At 36.6% G+C, this 22,296-nt stretch overlaps 1 protein-coding gene across 3 annotated transcripts in view; it reads right to left on the reverse strand.

Moving 5' to 3' along the window:
* MNAT1 (MNAT1 component of CDK activating kinase) overlaps nt 1–22,296 on the reverse strand; it is a 154,246-nt gene that overhangs the window by 78,388 nt on the left and 53,562 nt on the right. For all 3 annotated transcript variants that reach the window (XM_036434824.2, XM_036434833.2, XM_045580003.1), the window contains exons 4-6: nt 17,381–17,484; nt 11,007–11,147; nt 4,378–4,503 (exon numbers count right to left, since the gene is read on the reverse strand). In XM_036434824.2, the coding sequence (XP_036290717.1) occupies nt 4,378–4,503; nt 11,007–11,147; nt 17,381–17,484 (371 nt within the window). The remainder of the gene's footprint in view (nt 1–4,377; nt 4,504–11,006; nt 11,148–17,380; nt 17,485–22,296) is intronic.

Below are 22,296 nucleotides of genomic sequence, written 5' to 3' on the forward strand. Positions count from 1 at the left end.
GGTGCACTCCTTTGTGGGCTGTGTGCACAGTCTAGTTGTAGTTAACCTTTGATTACTATTGGTATCACTGGGAGGAATTGACCTCCAGGCCAATTGGCTGTGATGACCAGCTATGTCTACACTGGAAGACCTGTTGCACAGGAGACACCCTTATGGGGCAGGACTTGCTTCAGTGGGACTTTGTGCTCACTCTGTCTGCCCCTTGATTGTGTCTCTTATGGATGTGAAGAGCTGTAATCTGGTATGGTCTCACTCTGACCATTGGGTACACTAGCTCTTGGATCTCCAAAGAGGTGCAAGGTCAGCCACTGTCTGGGGCCGCCCAGCAGGAGCTACAGAGACATCTGCAGATTCCTCTTCTTTGTAAGTGGTTTGGAAGTGGACAGACGAGGTCCATCTGTGAAGCAAGGTAGGCTGCTGCTGCTGGGCCTTGGGCCTTCTTTTGGAAGCTCTGGGGCTCTCTGACCCAGATGCAGTTTGACAGGTTTTAAGAGGAGAAAGGACAGGCCATTCATATGCAAAAGCCGATGTTCACAGCTGTTTGGGGTTGTAAATTGGGTATGGCGGGGTCTTTGCTCACCAGGGTAGAGCAAACAGCCATAGCTGCCAGTAAGCACTGCAATGGAGAAGTCCCCGGGTCTCTGCATCCCACGGCCCCGTTAAGGAACAATGATCACTATGAACACCTCTGAGAGAAAGCCACCCTCACATTCCTGTCCCAATGCGAGTAAGTCCAGTTTCTGCCCGTATGTGTCTGTGTCCCTCAGAGTCTTCCCCGGAACTGGAGTTCAGAACAATTGGGAGCTTGTATCTCCTTCCCAATTAAAAGAGCAGAGCATCCAAGTGCCAGCACTTTCTGCGCCTCCGCATTTCTTACCAGTCCCAATGCACTTCCTTCACCTCTCTAGTTGTGGAACTTCCACTCAGCCACTTTCCTGCGGTTCTGGGTGATAGTTGTTCTGCCTTTTAGTAATAATTTTGATGTGGTTGTGAAAGGCAGCAAGTATAGGTGTTTACCTATGCCAACATCTTGGTTCTATCATTACAAATGGTCATTTTCATATTTAAACATTTGAATTAAGCAGTCAGACATCACTCTTGAAGTCTGGGGCTCTTGCCATCTGAGACCCCCTCGCTCCTTACCGCCCGCCTGCAGCAGAGGCAGGAGAGACTCCCACCACTGCACTGTGCTCGCCAGTCATGACCCCAGCTTCTGGCTGACTGTCACTCCTCCTGTGGGAGTGCACTGACCACCAGGGGGCAGCTCCTACCATTTGGTAGTTCCACCATTTGGTCGATTTGCATATTAGGGTTTTATTATATAGAATATTAGATTAGCTATAGGTGTTGGTATGTTTACATTATCAAGTTTAGGTAGTGCTACTCTGTTTTTAATTTTCTAAAATATTTTGTTTTGAATAAATGTTGAATTATATTAAACATATTCTTCTCAAAAGAGAGAGAGAGAGAGAGAGAGAGAGAGAGAGAGAGAGAGAACTAGATAAACCAATCTCCACATTAAGTATTTAGAAAACTGAAAAAAATATTATAACCAATAGTTTTCAGAAACTGAATATCAGTCAATTCAGGCCTGAGATCTCCAAGGGAAGGGAAACAAATAAGGTTAGCTCTATATCACCATGGCTGAATCCATGGAGGCTGCTTCCAGGCCATGATACATGGAAGGGTAACCCAAAATAAGCCTGGGCTGTCAGGATAATTTGCAGGGCAGATTATCAGAAAAGAAAATGCTACACAAAGAAAACTATAAAGCAAGTTTCAGAAAACATTTTCTGTAAAGGACAGATAAATATTGTAGGCTTTGCAGGCCATATGATATCTGTCATAAATACTCAACTCTGCAATTAAAACATGAAAGCTTACAAAGACAATACATAAATGAATGAGTATGGCTATGTTCCAATAAAACTTTAGTTACAACAACAGGTGGTGGGTGGGACTTGGCCTTTGAGATGTAATTTGCTTACCTCTGCTTTCTAGAAATGCTAGAGTAATGTCCTTAACTTTTGCCTGGGTAATGATCTGCACACGAGGGAATGTAAACTACTCAGGGCCAAGTAAATAACCTGGAAACCAATAGATCAAGCAATTCCCATGCAAGACCAGAATAATTCATATTCTCAATAAACAAGGTAAAAAGGTCTCTCAATCCATGGGGTATCAGGTATAGTCCTCAAAAAGATATCACCTTGAAAGTGAAGCTAAATTATAGCCTGACATAAAAGTCTTCTCTTTTATGCTCTAACAAAACTTAAAAGCAATCCTTGTGTTCTAACCGGTTTGGCTCAGTGGATAGAGCACCAGCCTGCAGACTGAAGGGCCCCAGGCTCAATATCGATCAACGGCATATACCTTGGTTGCGGGCACATCTCCATTAGGGAGTGTGCAGGAGGCAGCTGATCATGTTTCTCTCTTATCAGTTTTCTAACTCTCTATCTTTCTCCCTTCCTCTCTGTAAAAAATTAATAAAATATATATTTTTAAAAAGCAATCCTTGCAAAAATCTAACAGATGATAGGTGACTTAATTGCTCCCAAAGTCTGAAAATATTTAATGGTATACCATAAATTGTAAGATATTAAAAAACAAGGCAGAAATATATGAGCCACACCAGGGAAAAACAAATCAGTCAATAGAAGCAGACAGAGAAATGGCAAAGGTGATGAAATTAGCAGACAAGGTCAAAACAGCTACTATAAATAGCAATTATATGTTCAAAATATAGAGAAAAAACATGGAAGGTGAAACCAAGATGGAGGCATAGGTAAACACCTGAACTGCTGCCTTGCACAAGCACTTCAAAACTACAACTAAAAGACAAATGGAAATCATCCAGGACCACAGGAAGGCTGACTAAATGGAAATTCTACAACTAGAAGGGAAGAGAAAAGCACATTGAGACTCAGAGGAGCTACAGAAGTAAAGTGCAGAGGTATGAAGGCGCACAAGGAGAGGGCTGGTAACTGAGTATGTGGCTGGCTTTTTCAATCCGCAAGGAGACACAAGCTCCCAACTGCTCTGAACTCCACTTACGGGCCAGACTCTGGGGACCCAGACTCATACAGGGAGAAACTGGACTGTCTGGCAGCCGGCGAAACTCGAGGGCGGTTTTCTATCAGAGATGCTTGCAGTTATTACCAAGGGATACTGAGACCCTGGGGGCTTCTTAAGAAGGGCTGATGGGAAGCCATTGCTGTTTGCTCCACCCTGAGACTCTGCCCCATCCAAGCTGTGTGCAGAGACTTTTGCATATAAATGGCCTGTACCAATATGCAAAAACCTGAATGAATCTCACAAATATAACATGAACAAGCAAACATTTATCAAGTTAAGGTATATATGCTTAGATGTTAATGCTATTTAAAGAGCCAGAAAAAAAATATCAATTAAAAAAAATTGTGACTACTTCGGGGAAAAAGAAGTTGCTGATTAGGTAAGCGGGGTTATGAGGAGGGTTTCTAGAGCACTGAGAATACTTGTCTTCTTTTACCTGACTTGCACTTTTGTGTGTGTGTGTGTGTGTGTGTGTGTGTGTATATATACACACACACACACACACACACACACACACACACTACATTTCATAAAACAAAAGGTTATAAGAGAGAGAAGGAAGAAAATAATGTCACAAAACTTTCTAGTAAGGTATTTAATGTATTAAGTTAAATGTTTAGGTCAAATGAAATACTGATGGCAAATAAGCAAGCTCATGAAAAGATGCTCAACATTCGTCACCAGGGAAATGCAAATTAAAATGATAATGAGATGCCACTACACACCTGTTAAAATGCCTAAAAAATTTAAAACTCATAATACTGAGAATCGTCAAGAATGCAGAGCAACTGGAACATTCATACAATGTTGGTGGGAATGCAAACTGCTCTAGTCAGTTGTGATTCTCTGTATTCTCAGCCAGTCTCTCCAATTTTAAGGTTAGTAATTAGCCTTGTGACCTCTCTTCACTTATGACTCTAAAAAAAGTTGTTGTTTTTCAGTCTGAGGATGCAGTGGCAATTTCCAAGCTTTATCTGTGAGAGGTAGTGACAACTTCCAAGCTTCTTACATGCGATACCAGAAACCAGAAGTGTGCATTTTCTTTTAAGAATGCTTTCCTACACTATAAGCTTAAAATTTTATGTAGAATAAGAAAACACATACAAACCATTATTATGTATGACAAAATAATTTTTCCTTTCCTCATACACTGATATATTCATATCTTCAGACAATTAGCCAAGATTATACACTGTTCTTAAACATATAAACCTTTCCATTTACCTGTAGAAGTCAATATAAAATTATAAAGTATAATCCTTGAAATATATCTTTCCAACAAGCAATTAAAATATGGCTTACCATTTTGATGCCTGTAGAAAATGTCACTGGTTTTATAGGTTTGGGTTTCTCAAGCTGCATTTCCAATTGGTTAGACCTATTTTTATGCTGAGCCAAAAGTAGAGCAACAGGGAGATCAGAACTTTCCTGTAAGAAAAGTTAATGTGCAATATAATAGTTAAAAAGAAAAACTTAAGAGCAACAGGTCTATTATTTTAAATTATGCCTTTTCATAAGTATTTGATGTCAACCTAAATATTCACTTTATGGAGAACACTTAACAAAAAAAAAAAAAAAAAAAAAATTAACATTCCATAATAAGAAAAGGCTGTTTTATACTCATAAATCAAAACCTGCAAAAAAATATTTTTTTAAATCCACATTAAAGAAAATATAATAGGGTCTTATTTCATCAAGCAATGCCAACCATATTTATTAAAATAAAAAAAATTAGAAACTAATCACAAAAAGAGTAGTACAAAGTACTATAACTTGGATCAGATGTTTATCTAAGACACATTCTTTTTACCAGTGAATTCAGACTAGTTTGAAATTGTTTCCCATTAGATTTCACCTGAGGCCGTTTGGAAATGATCCTTGTTCTGTTTGCACAATGGAACGATTGTTAAGTACAACCAAAAGTACATTTATTTTCTCTTTTACTGACTTATTTTTAGAAAATAAGTCTAAATTTTAATTAACAAAATAATAGTAAACATTTTTAATATCTATGTTGATACTAAATCAGGATCACTATTTATATAAATCTATATACGCACATATTAATAATAATAACAAGCAAATTACTAATTCTTATATGTAGCTATTTATCCTTTTTAACATGAAGTCCTCTTACATGTTTAAAGTGCTATGGAGCTAAAGTCTAAACTAAATGATATCCAGACTTTTCCTTCCTGAATAAGAACACAGAAACATGCAGAGGAGAGCCAGGAGGGAAGATCACACACAGATACACACAAACACACATGCACACACAGAGTACTTCCTATATCTATGGGAAAAAATAAAGGGCAACAGTGCATTTCTAGTTCCTAGTTTGCAAATCTAGGTTATTTACAAAAATAAACATATTCTGCAAGTGGCCAATAAATTTTTTAAATAGAAACATCCATAATTTAATATTAAAAAAAAAACTCTATCATGCTAACATTTCACAGTATGAAGTAAACATAGAGCAGAATCTAATTTTCTTCCCAAATCTAATAACTTAATAATATTTTAGGCACAAATATGGTTAATTAATATAGTTAAAGGACGTAAAGTCCTAGTACAAAACTAATTCAAAAAACAAGCCAATTTACTTCAACAGAATTGTCCTAGAATAAATCTGTACCTCAAGAATTATAATAGAAGTTCTCTGCAAGAGCAACATTACAAAGATTAAATCTTTTAAAAGTAAGTGGAAGAACACATTTTATTTATAAAATAGAACCATATTAAAGAGCAAACTCCTTGTGAACTAGCTTTATCAATAATGGAGAATGAATATATATTTTATTCATATTCTACTACAAGGCATCAGTAATGCATTAGTAACAGCACTGCTATGAATCTCTGTAGCTATTCTAGATTTCTACTAAGAATATTATAATAAAATTACAGGACATTTTAAATAGGCTGTGTGGCCCAAAATCTCTTAAAAGCTACTACTATCTTTTCATATGCAAAAACTCTAACTGAAAGAAAAAAAAATTGACTAAAAAGTTAAAACATTGCTTCCCAATTTATACTCCAAGTGAACTCAAATGTTCTTGCATACCTGGTACTTACTCTTAAAAACTTAAAATTCTTGTGTAAAATCAAGACAATGTATTCACTTCAAAAAACCTGCTAATCAATACTTTGGCCTGGTTTCAATGTCACATAAAAGAATCTAACTATTAAAATATATTCATAAAACAGCCAAAATTTAATAAAAATAAACATTCTAGGAATCTAAAATTAATTTTGCTACTCTGGCATACAATTTACCTCAAATCTGCTTTATTCCACTCTAGCACTCAAAACTTTGGAGGCTGACAATCTTTGTGAATGTTAACCTAGAATTAAGCAGGAGCTCTAACAACAAAATCTACCGAGTAAAATAAACTATGAGGAATTCACATCCTATTGGGAATACATAAAATGCAGATTCAGCCTTTCAAATTATCCCATTCTTCTATGCTTTCCATTTTACCTTGAAAGGTTCCCTAACCTACATTAATTGCCTGAAGGTACCTTGTTTAATACTTAAAGAAATTTTAATAAGACTGCCTGTAATACTCATTAAAAGCTTTATAATGACCATTTTTAAAACATTATTTTAACTGACTTTAAGCAAGCCATCTGGCAAACAATATTTCTAATAAAAATCAGCTACTACATTTGACAGCAATATTAGCCCATACAAAATTTCAGACATAAAGTCAAGAGAATTTTCAAACAGGAATATAAAAAGATTAACTAAATCAGGACCTGTTTTAAAATCTTTTTCCAAAGTGTAAAAAAAAAAAAAAAAAAAAAAAAACCACCCTGAATTTACAGTTAGAATTAAATAAATGGACTTTTTAGGCAAAATTATAGTAAATACTAAGCCATAAACATTAATACCATAACATTAAAATCCTATCATCTACAGTATAATATAATGCCAATGCTTTATAAAAGGTTAAAAAGTGACTTTTAGAACAAGGACCAAACCCAAAATAAGGAGGAGAAATTCTTATAAATAATACTTACTGCCTAAATTGGATCCAGAAAATAACCCTAAAATTTAAGCTTCTACACATATTTACAAGTGCCAATGCTATTTTTTTTTATAAAATGTAATTCACTAATATACATAGAAATAGAATTATAATGTAGTGTTTTACTTAATAAGAATTTAGGATAAAAAGAAATTTAATGAATTCTTTTGTCAATAAGAACTAAATGTATGTCAACACTTGAATCAAAAAAATTAATATTTAAAAATTAAAGTAACAACAAATCTTTACAAATAAATTTTAAAATGGAACCTAGAAACCCAAACTTCATTGGTATTCCAAACCAATGTAATGTAATTAATTGTTCTAATGAATATAGTAAATTGCTAAGGATTATTTAACCACCATGTTATATGATCCAAACGGTGAAGAAAGTATGTGCAGTAATGACTTGCAGGTGAAGAAAACAGGAAGTGAGGGGGGGCGGGTTCTCACAAAAACCAATATTAACTCCAGATTATACACAATGTACAGCACTTGCAGTTTCACATCATGCTTCCTGCTCCAGGGAATTAAACGGAAGCTTCGTGCCAATAGCAGCTCAGTGAGGCAGCCAAACTTAGTACTTTGATACTTAAAAAATATGTAAGTTGAAATTGCTATGCAAAGTAAGATAACCTCAAAATAAAATCTAAAAACTCTTTAATTACATGCAAAAAAATGAAACTAGATCACCAACTTACACCATACACAAAAATAAAATCAAAATGGATAAAGGAGTTAAACGTTAAGACAGGAAAACATAAAAAAAAAAAAATCCTAGAAGAAGCCCTAGGCAGCAAAATAGCAGACATTTGCCATAGCAATATCTTTATCGATACTGCTCCTAAAGCAATGGAAACTAAGAAGAAAATAAACAAATGAAGCTACATCAAAATAAAAAACTTCTGCACAGCAAAAGAAACCATCAACAAAACAACAAGAAAGCCCACTGCATGGGAAAACATAATTTGCTAACATTATCTCTGATAAGGGTTTAATCTCCAACATTTACAGGGAACTCATACAACTTAACAAAAGGAAGATAAACAATCCAATCAAAAACTGGGCAAAGGATCTAAATAGACACTTTTCAAAAGAGGACATAGAAAAGGCCAAGAGACATATGGAAACATGCTCAAAGTCACTAATCATCTGAGAGATGCAAATCAAAACAACAATGAGGTATCTCACCCCTGTCAGAATGACTATCATCAACAGATCAACAAACAAGTGTTGGAGCCTGATGCAGAGCAAAAGGAACACTCTTGCCCTGCTGGTGGGAATGCATACTGGTGTAGCTACAGTGGAAAACAAAAACAGTATGGCCTTTCCTCAAAAAATTAAAAATGGAACTTCCATTTGACCCAGTAATTCCACTTCTAGGAGTATATCCCAAGAAAACAGAAACACCAGTCAGTAAGTATATATACACCCCTATGTTCAGAGCAGCACAATTTACATTAGCTAAGATTTGGAGACGGCCTAAGTGCCCCTCAGCAGACAAGTGGATTAGAAAACTTTGGTACATCTACACAATGGAATACTACACTACTGCAAACGAGAAGGAATTCTTACCATTTGCAACAGCTAGAGGGCATTATGCTAAGCAAAATAAGCCAGTCAGAGAAAAGATAAATATCACATGATCTCACCCATTTGTGAAATACAATGAACAAAAATTGATGAACAAAAATAGAATCAGTGTCATAGAAGCATCAAACAGACTATCCAACCTATGAGAGAAGCTGGGGAGTAAAGGGGTAAGAGATCAACCAAAGACTTGTATGCATGCATATGAGCAAGACCAATGGACAGACAGTAGGGGGTGAGAACATGTGCTGAGGTCGGGGAGAGGTCAATGGAGGAAAGGGAGTTTTATGTAATACTTTAAACAATAAAGAATTTAAATTATATATATATATATATATATATATATATACCGGCAGTTAGACATCTATATATATAGGAGTTAAAGTGTATTTTCATCCTATGTCTAAGTTCTGTATTTATTAATTCAATTAAGTGTATACAGCAGCAGCATTACCAAAGATAAGTATGTCCCTCTTTGAATAAAATGATAAGGGATGCCGAAACCAGTTTGGCTCAGTGGATAGAGCATCAGTCTGCAGACTGAAAGGTTCCAGGTTCGATTCTGGTCAAGGGCATGTACCTTGGTTGTGGGCACATCCCCAGTAGGGGGTGTGCAAGAGGCAGCTGATCGATGATTCTCATCGATGTTTCTAACTCTCTATCCCTCTCCCTTCCTCTCTAAAAAATCAATAAAATATGTTTTTTAAAAAGGTTTAAAAAATAAATAAAATAAAATGATGAGGGAAAGAATATTTCAATAAATAATTATAACATCAATATTTACTAGTTGATTTACTAAAGGTTTTAATTTCTCACAAAATATATGGCTCAAAAAACTATAAAACACAACCCGTATCATTTCACATGTTAAAGCTTTATCTGCCACATGATAGTTTCAAGAAAAATTAATGGAAATTGCTAAGGAAAATGCTATATTTAAAAAAAAAAAAACTTAACTGATTTCAGAGAGGAAGGGAAAGGGAAAGACAGAAACATCAATGATGAGATGCTCCCTACCAGGCATCGAGCACAAAAACCTGGGCATGTGCCCTTGAACGGAATCAAACCCAGGACCCGTCAGTCCGTAGGCTAATGCTCTCTCCACTGGACCAAATTGGCTAGGATGCATATTCTATTAATATGCCTCTGTCCTTACTTTTAAAACCAATTTACATTGCACTCAAAGTACACAGGGTTTATGATAAGCATTTTCTAAGCCTCATTAAAATGCCTTTATCCTTACTTATCCTTTACTTTCCTACCTTTCTCTAATTTAAATAATCTTGCTTTTTCTTTTTATTCCTGGTTAGCTGGCTTATGTGCTTTTGGGCAAAAAAGCTCAGTAGAAAATAGGCACATACACATTTACCCAATCACAAAATAACAAGCAGTATATCAGCTAAACTGAGGACCTCATGAAAATTATGTGGATTAAAAAAAGAAAGAGAAGAATACAAAAGACATTCCTAGAGCGTATGATTTTCTAGTTGTGAGTTTATCAATATCACTGGATTAAAAAGCATCAAATAATATATGAAGTCTATGAAACAGTTCATAAAATTTAGTTATTATTATGGCTGTTATCTACCAATATCAACAACTAGAGGGACTAATTGCAGGAAAACATCAATAACTTGCAAAACATCACTATTTCTTCTCATTCTTTTTCACACAAAAATATTAAATATAATTCTCACAGAATAACTGGAGGAAACTCAGCCCGGAGCCGAAACAATTTAAAATGAGCCAGTTATTAGAAAACCAGTATTAATATAGAAAAAAATGCTTGGAAAACAAAGTGTTTTAGACAGTAAGCTTAGAAACATGCAAACAATCTATTAACAGGTTGTTGAATTACTATGTCAGTTATATTACTGTCGCTTTTTAAATAAAATGGGTATTGTAAAAAAAAATTTTTAATAAAGAAATCAAAGTGTTTTTGTTTTGTTTTGTTTTTGAAATTCAACTTGGCGATATGGGGGGCCAGGCAGTAGTCGAGAACTACTACTGCTCCGGCCCTGCCATCCCCTTTTATTAAGGCTTTGGAGAAAACATCTTAGGCAATATAAACAGAAATTTACATGTAGCCCTTAGGCAGGAAATAACAGAAACTTACATGGGATAAACAAGGTGGAGGCTGCTTCAACTAACAATATCTCAACTAAAGGTTAGAGCAATTAAAAGAAATCAAAGTTTAATACACCAGCACAAACTACAGAAATGCCATTAAGATGCCATTATCCAGCATAATAAATAAGAAACACGAACCCGAAGACTAACGATTTTTTTATTATAATTAGTGTTAATACATACCAGTTCATCTAAAAGAGCCTGCTTATTCTTCCTTTTTAGAATTTGCTGTAGTTGTTCTTCTTTTTGTATAAACAGTCTTTTTTGTTCATTTTCCTGTCGTTCTACCTCTAACGCTTCTTCCAGTTCCTCCTGTTCCTGAGTCTAAAACAGAAACATTTGGTATAGAATAAATTTAGTAACCAAAATCGATCCTATACCACATTCTGATTTGGTTTTTTAGAAGCATAAAACACAGTAGCCACTCATTGTTTAATTAGAGGTATGGTACACATAATTCGCGCACGGAGGGGGGTTCCTCACCCTGGCCTGCACCCTCTCCAATCTGGGACCCAACCGGGGATGTCTGATTGCCAGTGGGATCGGGCATAAACCGGCAGTTAGACATCCCTCTTGCAATCTGGGACAACAGGCTCCTAAACACTCATATGCCTGCCTGCCTGATCACTCCTAACCCCTCTACCTGCTGGCCTGATCACCCCTACCCTGCCCCCCTCCTGCCCTGATTGCCCCTACCTTGCCCCCTGCCAGCCTAATCACCCTACCTTGCCCCTCTGCCAGCCTGACTACCCCTACCTTTCCCCCCAACCTGCCTCATTGCCTGATCATAAAGGCAGGGCTGATCAGCAGCCACCCCAGGCTGCTGGCAAGTGGGCTGAACTGATGATCTCTGGGAGAGACAGAGAGGCTTTGTTGCTGGCAAGGCCCCAAGACAGAAGCAGGATCTGATCACTCTACTTCTCTCTTCCGGCTTGTCAGCAGCCAATGCCACTGCTCATCAGCCCCACCTCTCTTTCTCTCCGAGAGGTCAGCAGTTCAGCCCTCTTGCCTACTATGCACACAGCCTGGCGTTCAGTCAAGCCTTCAGTCATTTGGGATGTTACAATCCTAGCTCTTTATATATATATATAGATAGTGTAGCAATTCCACTTTAAAGGAACTAAAATTCATTTTATTTCATATGGATGTATTACTATTTCTTCGCTAAACAAACACCTAAACAAAGTACATTGAGGCAAGTTGCAGAATTGCAGGAACTGTACTTAATAATTGGTTAATTTATTTATAATGATTAGAGACAGTTTCAAGCATTCATTTTACGGGATTTAACAAGAAAAACAAAACAAAATAAAAAATAAAACAACAAACAGACAATCTCTATACAGAACTATGAACTGACATACTCTATTTAAGATTAGCTTATTTAATAGCAACAATTTCTCAAACATAAAAGATAATGAAAACTTATCATAGCACTTAGCCTGTTTTTCCCAAGCTAAAATAAGACTTTTTGATGCTAGAAAAAAACAAAAAACAAACAAACAAACAAAAAAACACCACTCATTAAGGTAAGTTTTTTTTAATGCATTTATTTTCTAATAAAGGCATGTAAATGTCAAGAGTTCTCTTTATGGACTGAAAAATTCTAATTTCAAAGCTAATATCTACATAGAATTAACTCCAGGTCTACTCCTTCACCTTTTATAATGTTCTTTAGAAGTATTAATTACTTACAGGCTCTGAAATCTATCCCAAACCTAACTCATACTATACCTAATGCAGCATTACACCGAGTCTTTCCTCTTTAAGTCTTATGAATAAAAAATAAAAGGACAAATCTCAATGGCTTTATTTTAAAACTTTGACTCTAACTCTTTAAAATGTTGTAGTGTTTTTTGTTGTTTTGTTTTGTTTTGTTGTGTGTGCTTTTAAATTTATTTTTATTGATTTCAGAGAGGAAGGGAGAGGGAGATAGTGATAGAAACATCAATCTTGAGAATCATTGATCACTGCCTCCTGCAAGCCCCTCATTGGAAATCGAGCCTACAACCCAGGCATGTGCCCTAACTGGGAATCGAACTTAGACCTCCTGGTTCATAGGCTGATGCTCAACCATTGAGTCACAAGATATAGAATGGGGAGAGGGAGCATTATAAGTTTGGGGATCACCAACATAATATCAAAATTAACAGAGACCTCAAACAAGAGTATACTTTTATGTAAAACTAGAGGCCAGTTCATGTCCCTTGGCCTAGTCTGCTGGGATCAGGCCTAAACTGGCTCTCAGACATCCCCCAAGGGGTCCTGGATTACAAGAGAGCAGTTCTTGGGTGTCGCACCCTGGAATCAGGCTCCCTCCTCTCTGGTTCCGAGTGAGTTACCCAAGAACCACAGCTGCCAAGTCACTGCAGGTTGGCAGCTCCTGCATTGAGCATCTGCCAAGTCACTAGTGGTCATTGCACATCATGGCTATTGGTCGGATGGTCGCTTAGGTTTTTTTATATATTGATAAAATTTAAAACAATATTGGATTTTTTTATTTCATGCATAAAATAAACTTCCCCAAAAAATATACATTGAAGTCTTTTTTTCCCCCCGTTTTAAATATCTGTGTGTTTTTTTTCATAGTGTCTCACAGTGGAAATCAAACCATCTTCTTCAAATACCCACTCTAGTTATCAGGTCCTGCCAGGACAAGCATTTCAAAAGACTAGCTGAAATTTTATACTTCTGGGACTTCTGAAAGGCATGTGGCCTCTCTCCTGGGCCATTAGTATATCTTCCTTCCTTGCTTTTTGAATGGCTGCAGACTTTTGGCAGATAAAAAAGTCACAGAAATATACTGTGTGAAAGCACCTCAGGAGTAGATTAGAAATGGTGTGGAGAGTAATTAGAACAATGAGTCCAGTGGTTCAATGGCATTCCAAAAAAGCATCCCGATATATAAATCAGTGGGTTCAGAGAGGCCTAGGAAAGTTAAGAAGAGAAGCATCCATATTTAAGGGCTCCCCTGCATCAAATTTCAATCACTTTGAGGTTCAACATCATAATGTTTCCCCCAGGAAGAAAGCTGAAAACTCCCTCTGGCAATTCCTACTACTGAAATCATGATTTCTTGTTTGCTTTGTTCTTTAGAGTCCACATATTAGTGAAACCATATGGTATTTGTCTTCTCTGACTCATTTTACTGAGTATAACACCCTACTAGGTCCATCTATGCTGTCGCAAAAAAAAAAAAAAAAAGGTTTTCATTCCTTTTTATGGCCAAATAGTATTCCATTGTATATATGGTTAACAGCTCTTTTATCCACTCATCTACTGCTGGGCAATTGGGTTGCTTCCATATCTTTGCTATTGTAATTAATGATGTAATGAATACAGGGTTGCATATATTCTTTCAAATTAGTGTTTCAGGTTTCTTCAAATATATTCCCAGAAGTGGAATCACTGGGTCATAAGATAGTTCCATTTTTAGCTTTTTGAGGAAACTTCTCACTATTTTCCATAGTGGTTGCACCAATCTGCATTCCCACCAACAGTGCACTAGGGTTCCCTTACATTGAAGCCTTATCCCTGGTATCTGCAAATGTGATCTTATTTCAACACAGGGTCATTGCAGATGTAAATAAGTTAAGGTCAACTGGAAATCTGGACACGTACATGCAGAAGAGAAGGTCTTGGGAAGACAGAGGAAGAGATCAGAGTGGTGCCCAAGGTTGCTGGCAACCACCAAAAACTAGAAGAGGCAAAAAAGGACACTTCCCTGAGGTTTCAGAAAGAACATGGCCCTGATGACACCTTCATTCCAGACTTCTAGCCTCCTAAATTGTGAGGGAATAAATTCCTGTTGCTATAAGCCGCCCTGTTTGTGGTAATTTGTTCCAACAGTCCTAAAAAACTATTATATGTAAGATGAGCTAAGACTTCAGACAATAGGTATTTACCCCCATTAGAGAGTGGAATAGCCATTTAGACAGAAAAACAAAGCTGCAAAGTCATGAATAAAGATGAAATGTTTGCTTATTATGGCCAAATCATGAGGTGTGAAAATGGGAAACAGTTCTAGATAAAGCTAGACAGGCAAGCAGAGAGCAGAACATGAAAGGTCTATCATACCATACTAAGGGAATTTGTGCCACACTAAGGCAAGTGGTAAGATAAGAAAATTTGAATGAATTTAGAAAGATGTCTCAATGGGGTTCAAAACTAAAGACAGGAAGACTAATTAAAAAAATATTTCAATAACCCAGGTAAGAAATTATGAGGGCCCTAAATAATGATAAAATCAGAAGGGGAATTAGGTTTGAAAAATGATAAGGAGAGCCCGGCAGGCATGGTTCAATGGTTGAGCATTGAACTATGAACCAGGAGGTCCCAGGTTCAATTCCCGGACAGGGCACATGCCTGTGTTGCAGGCTTGATCCACAGTGTGGGGTTTTATCGGAGGCAGCCAATCAATGATTATCTTTCCTCATTAATGTTTCTCTCTCTTTCTCCCTCTCCCTTCCCCTCTGAAATCTATAAAAACATTTTTTTTAAAGAAAAATGATAAGGAGAGACCAACATGAAGACTGAGCAGATATGCCTTGAACAAGTGGAAAAAGGACATAATAGGAGAAATAAGTGACTGTGAAGATTAAAATGTTCAGTTCTGGAATGCTGAATTACAACTGCCCAGAATACATCCAAAAAGAAATGTCTATTTACCATTTATAGATATATGAGCATATTACATAATATAATCCTAGGAGCTCAGGAGAAAACTAATGGACTGCGGAAACATTTGAGAGTAATCGGGTAAAGAGTAATCATAAAGAGAAGCACTAAATGAGACTGTGTTTAAGAGACAGGAAGGAAAGAGAAGTCTATAAAGAGGATGAAAGAGAAAAGTGAGAACAGTAAGATAAGGAGGAGAATTTAGAAAGATGACTAGAAGCGCCAGAAAAGTTAAGGAAAAGTTTCAACACCAAGAAACAAGTCATGAAACAAATATTGACTACAGGCCAAATGAGATTCAGACTAATAAAGAGTTTATCAGCTTTGGTAATGAGGAACTGGTAGACTCTATTTTCTCTCTCTCTCTCTTCTCTCTTCTCTCCTTCTTCTTCCTCTTCCTCTTCCCCTCCATCCCCCTCCCCCTCCCCCTCCCCCCCCCCCTCCCTCTCTCTCTCTCTCTCTCTCTCTCTCTCTCTCTCTCTCTCTCTCTCTCTCTCTCTCTCTCTCTCTCGAGTTTTGGCAATACAGAACTATAGACAACTCCTAGAACTCTCCGTGATTATCCATGCTTTCTTACCTTTGCTCATGACTTCATTCTGCCTGGAACTTTCTTGTGGCAGCCTCCTTTCCCTCACCCTTGTCCCATCTTTTTCATCTTGCTAAATTCTACTTGTCCTTCAAGGCTTCATAAGCATGACCTTGCCTGGAATACCTTTCCGAATTTTCCCAGAATCGGTTAGGGATCCATGTGCTTATGACATTATATAGTGAAATTACCTGATCCCTAGAAAATAGAGTTCTTATTCATCTTTGTACAACATAGCCTAGCAGATATTGGTCAAATGTTTATTGAACTAAATACTTTTGTGCTAAATTGAAACACATTCTTCACTGCAATCTCTCCTGCTCATGAGAATCCAGAAAAGTGAAAGTAAAAATTAAGTTAATCTTCACTAATACTCTATTTCAATATTAAAACTCCTTTATTCAGTTTCTCACACTCACATTGATTGATGTTAGGTAACAGCTCCATGAAACATAAGATATCCTTAGCAGACAACTCAGTAATAGTTTCTCTATGGCAGAAATGGGTCATTTTATGAGCCTAATCATGCAAGAGATTGCCTTTTTCTTTTCTTCTTTGATACAACTCTGTTGCTTCTGCAACAGTGAGACTTCAGCATTCACAGAAACAGGAAAGGCAAGTTGCTACCTCAGTTTAGTAAAAAGACATTAGCCATGTAAGTTAGTCCATGTCCCAGGTACCACTTGAAGGCTTCATCTATAAGGAGGAAGTCCTCTAACTCAAGATAAAAATACAAGCTATGTGATCTGAATATACTTTTTCCAGTTTTACCGATAATTACAAATTCCTAATTAAGTACCTCAAAAATAATTAACTCTTTCCCCCAAAACTAGAAAGCCAAGTTGTACTAAACTGCATAAGCTAGACAATTAAATCTCTGCATGCATACAATTCTTTTAACATTAAAGAATATATTTTAATAATCCCACCAAAATTGTTTTTGCTATAGTAAAATGTGCCTCCTACTTACTGGTATATGCTTATTAGAGGGCCAATGCACATAATTCGTGCCAGGGGCTCAGCCTTCACAGCCGCCACAGCATGCCTTGGCCCTTGTAGCCCCAGCTTCCCCCAGATGGTTTGTCCAGAAGGACATCCGGAAGGACATCTGGTCTAATTAGCATATTACACTTTTATTGTTATAGATATAGATACACATTTATTAGTATTTCTGGTCTAAATTTCAGCTAAATTCTTTACAAATATTACTTTTAGAGAATAATAGCTTTTTTAAAGATTATGTAGAAGCATTCATTTCTAAAATAAAAGAACAAGAAAATACTTAGCAACTAACCAGCTTTAATTTGTTTTTCTGAATGACATCTTTGTTTTCCTTTTGGTATATCTCCATTTTCTTTTTGGTATTGTCCAAATCCACATTGTTGGTCAAGTTGAAAACTACAACAAAAAGGAAACGACATGAAATATACTTTTAGTATATATCTTGCATATGTAAAAAACAAATTTTCACGGTAACTTAATTCAATCAGGTTATCACTCCTTATAGCTCTGTTTATATCTTATTATCTACTATCTATTTTAAAGACTAGACTAATAGTTCAGCAATTATGTTTTCTGAGCCAAATATAAGGGATGTGTCAGACTTCACAAAATATGTTTGTGCCATAACCATATTAAATTTGATTTTTATAGTCCCCACTTTAACTTTAAAAGCATATAAAAGAATGCTTAAAACTTTTATTTATTTATTTATTTATTTATTTATTTTTAATATATTTTATTGATTTTACACAGAGAGGAATTGAGAGGGACAGAGAGTTATAATAGAAATGTTGATGAGAGAGAAACATCAACCAGCTGCCTCTTGCACACCCCCTACTGGGGATGTGCCCGCAACCAAGGTACATGCCCTTTACCGGAATCGGAATCGAACCAGGGACCTTTCAGTCCGCAGGCCGATGCTCTATCCACTGAGTCAAACCGGTCCCGGCGGAATGCTTAAAACTTTTAAAGAAAAAAAGAATAAGTCTGGAATTTACTGTACTGGTTAGAGTCAATAGTCAAAAGAAGCTGTGGTCCAGAAACAAAACAAAAAAAACCCAAAAGGAGTTTAAAAATCATATACTTATATATAATTTATATTTTTAAAAAACAGGTTTTATTGACATTCTAGTGGTCTCTAACATGGAGAGTCACAAACTTGAATTATTTTCTATCTATTCTAGCTCTGGAAAAATATGAAATAAACAGGAGTTGAAACTTAATAGACAATGTAAAGGATAAACTGGCACCAAAACTTAAAATTGAAATAATTTGGTAAGAGAAGCTGCTGAAATGTTACCATAGTTGATAAATTTTCTGTTAATTAAATCTGCCTGTTTAAAATTCCAACTCAAAATAATTTGAATTATAAATGCCTTTATACCTTCAAAGTTTATATATATATATATATATGTGTGTGTGTGTGTGTGTGTGTGTGTGTGTGTGTGTGTATATATATATATATGTATATATATATATATATATATCTCAAAAGGTTGCTATAATACTCTGAATAAGAAGAACACCTCTTTGGCATATATAAGTTCACATTATAAAGTACCACCCCAATATTTGCACCAACCTGTCAAGAAGGATCCAAATCATTTAGACTCTCCTGTTCCATAATTCAATTCAGATCTCCCTTGGCTTCCTCTGTAATCTTTCTCTATCCATTATTAGTCTTTCTACCCCTTCTCCAATTACTAACCACTGCTTCCTGCTGTTTATCCTATAAAAAGGTTTGATCTGCCCTAAATATATTTTGTGTTCCTACAAGTTCCTTCCCCATCTCACTCCTTCTTTTAACTAACAATCATCTCATATAGTTTCTAGATTTTGGGATTCTAGAGTCCTATCAAATTTAAAAATACTGGAGGCCCAACACAAGGCTACCGACTTTATTAAGACCATCAAACATACTCAAAAGACCAATCTCATCCATTTTTTTTATTTCCCCAAAAGGCCAACTTACTTCAGAACATCAATTTATCATAATCAATGTTGAAAATTCAGGCTCATTTAGGTATGTACAAAAATAAAAGCAATTCTCAATTTTATTATATACAATTTAATAACTCTGGGAGAAACAAAGAAAATGAGAAATAATAGCCCTCTAGCTACCTTTCCATCTTTTTTTTTTTTTAATCACAAAGTAGAAAAGTAATAATTGTGGTAAACCTGGGAATCTAGCGAGGATGCAATGTAGGGCATTCTCCATAAGTCATATTTTGACCCCAACACAAAACAGAAAAGGTGGCTCCAAACTAGCATTGGCCTTCACAAAGGCAATTGCGATCCATTAGATGATATGGTCTGATTCTATAACCTTTTCCAACCACTCACAACATACTGTCTGTACTTAACCGGCCATCCACTAAGCCATCAAATCACAACCTCCACCATCCTCAACATCTATGCCTACTTAATACTTTGTTCCCTTTTTTTTCCCCTCAGGCACTTCATTCTCTTGATTGATTTGCTAATATATTCTTCTAATCTTCCTACTACTACTCAAAGTACTCATTTGTTTTAATCTCTGGCTCTTGTTCTCTAAGCCATATGATTCTGTTTTTTGCACTCTTTCCTCACTCAATGTTCTTTGGGCAATCTCATCACTTCCCAGTTTCAAACAAATAAATGCCAGGAATTGTTGACACTAACTCAAAGTACATTTTAGAAAACCAAACACATAATTACATTCAAATTTGCTCCTTCTTGTAAATTCTTTATCTGTTAATGATGGGACTATCATGCTAAAATGCCAAATCTTAACACTTCATTAAATTAATCCACTCTCCTTTGCATTCTACAAGCAACATTTGCCAAATCCTACAGATTCTGTCACCAAAGTCTCTTTAAAACTGCCCTGACAGATGACCAAAACAGGATCTAATTTCTCCTTGAATAATTTATAATAATCTCTGACTTAACTTCCTTTCTCCGGGATCTTTGCATCTTACCCTATATCCTAATCCCATCCATAATATACAATTATGCCACACTATATTTCTGAAGCATACTCATATCACCTCCTACCTCTACCATTGTCTGCCATCCCTTATTTTACTAGGGAAAAAAAAACAACATTTAGAATTCAGAACATTTCTGGCTACGACTACTGGCTATAACCCAAACTAACAATCTGGCTATAACTATTCTTTTATCTCTCCTTTATAAAGGCCACTCTTGAAACTAGAAAACTCTGCATTTCCCAAATGTCCCCACACTTCCTGCTCCAATTCCTTTCATCACACTATTCTTTCTAGCATTCCTGATCACCCTTCCTTACTACTGAAAATATACTCAATATTTAAGGGTCTACCCAAATACTTTTCCATGAAGTTTACATAGCATTCATTACTTTGTACTTCATCTTGCAGTCAATGGTCATATTTAATACAATCTCTATATCATCCAGACATAAGAGAAAGAAGGAAAGGAGAAAATAATTTAATTATTATCTATTATAATAGATTCCAAACATTGTGAGCATATTTCCTGTTTTCAAAGACAGTTTTAATAGGGAGGTCACTCCTACACAAATGAAATTAGAATACTAATACAAAACACTATGTAATCTATAATAATAAAAGCGTAATATGCAAATCGACTAACAACCAAACAGCAGAACTGTCCGGACGACCTTCTGGGCCACCATGCTATGACACGCACTAACACCAGGCCAGCCAAGGCAGGTGCGATGCGATTAGTGGAGTGAGGTGGGCGGACTCTACGATCAATTGTCACAAAGAGGAAGGCCTAGGCCACCAGCCAGCAACACTGTGGTGGGTGTGTGGGGCAGGCCAGCGATCACCCTGCAGAGGGAGGCCCAGGTCAACCAAGTGATTGCACCCCATGCCTGTTGCCTGCAGAAGGAGGTGACAAGTGGTGCGGAAGAATGGGACAGTGCCACACAGATGGCAAGCAGTGGCAGTGGCAGTGGCAGGGGCAGGGCCAGCTGCTGGCAGCCAGGGGAAGGAAAGCTCCAACAGGCCATGATCGCCAGCCAGGCCTAAGGACCCTACCAAAGGGGTCCTGGATTGTGAGAGGGCACAGGCTGAGTCCGTCCATTCCTTCCCGCCCCCCCCCCCCCACACAAATTTCATGCACTGGGCCTCTAGTCAAGTCATAATAGCAAATCAAAAAGTATCCTTGTGCTATTCATTAAATAAAATTTAGCACTGTGCTAGTTTTTTTTTTTAATGCTTATTAAAGAAACTGTCCTTCCTTTTAATGGAATCAACTACCAATTAACCCTTCTATCATAAAATAAAGTTATGATTATGTTATTCAGTCATGAGTCACTAAGTTCACTCGTTGCTTCTGTATCTATAATGCCTTGAAAAAAAATTAATCTTAATCTCTCAAATTCCTTTTCCCTCTGTGCTTTGTGAGTTCTGCAGATTCCTCATATCCTCTTCAAGAAGCAAGGTGGGAGAGAGAAGCAAAGGAGAGACCCAGGAATTCCAACCAGTGTGGCTTTCCTTCTTTTGTCTGCTTGAATGAATTCCTTCTCAAAATGTTGCTTAAGGAATACACTCTGTAGTACACTTGTATATGTTTTTGTGTGTGTATCAAACATCTATGAAATACAATACATATGACTGGTACTATTATTGTAATATATCCAGCATTTTACCTAATTACATCATGTTAACCCTCCTAATAACCTTATGAGATAGGTACACTTTACAAATAAGCTATTAATATATTAACTATGACCAACGTATACAGCTAATAAATGTTGGAACCAGGATTTTAACGTATGCTGATTCCAAAGCCTGAACCTTATCTATAATATTAGTTGTATTGCTTCTCTCAATGCCTAAAAACCACTTTCAGTCTAGTTCAGCTATTCCTCTGCTCAACACTTTCCTACCTCCATGCCCACGATCAAAGGGCCCTTCTTAGTACCAATCTTAACCCAGAACAATTGTGGATATCCATATCTGGCTCATCTTTCTATACCCAATATAATCCCCAGGTCTCCCTTATAATTCACTTTGCAGGTACAATCTCTCCATCCCCAAATGCCCACAATACATTATCTAACATCATTCTGGTTGTACTTATAATTATTTTCAATGTACACATCTATTTGACCTACAGTGTTACTTGTGGGCAGATACTAGGTCTGATATGTCTTTAACACTCCCAGTACTTAAATTAAAAACTTCCAGTACACACCCATTAGGATAGCCAAAATCC

Source organism: Pipistrellus kuhlii, unplaced genomic scaffold (assembly GCF_014108245.1).
Source record: "Pipistrellus kuhlii isolate mPipKuh1 unplaced genomic scaffold, mPipKuh1.p scaffold_m20_p_1, whole genome shotgun sequence".
In the NCBI taxonomy this organism is placed as follows: Eukaryota; Metazoa; Chordata; class Mammalia; order Chiroptera; family Vespertilionidae; genus Pipistrellus; species Pipistrellus kuhlii.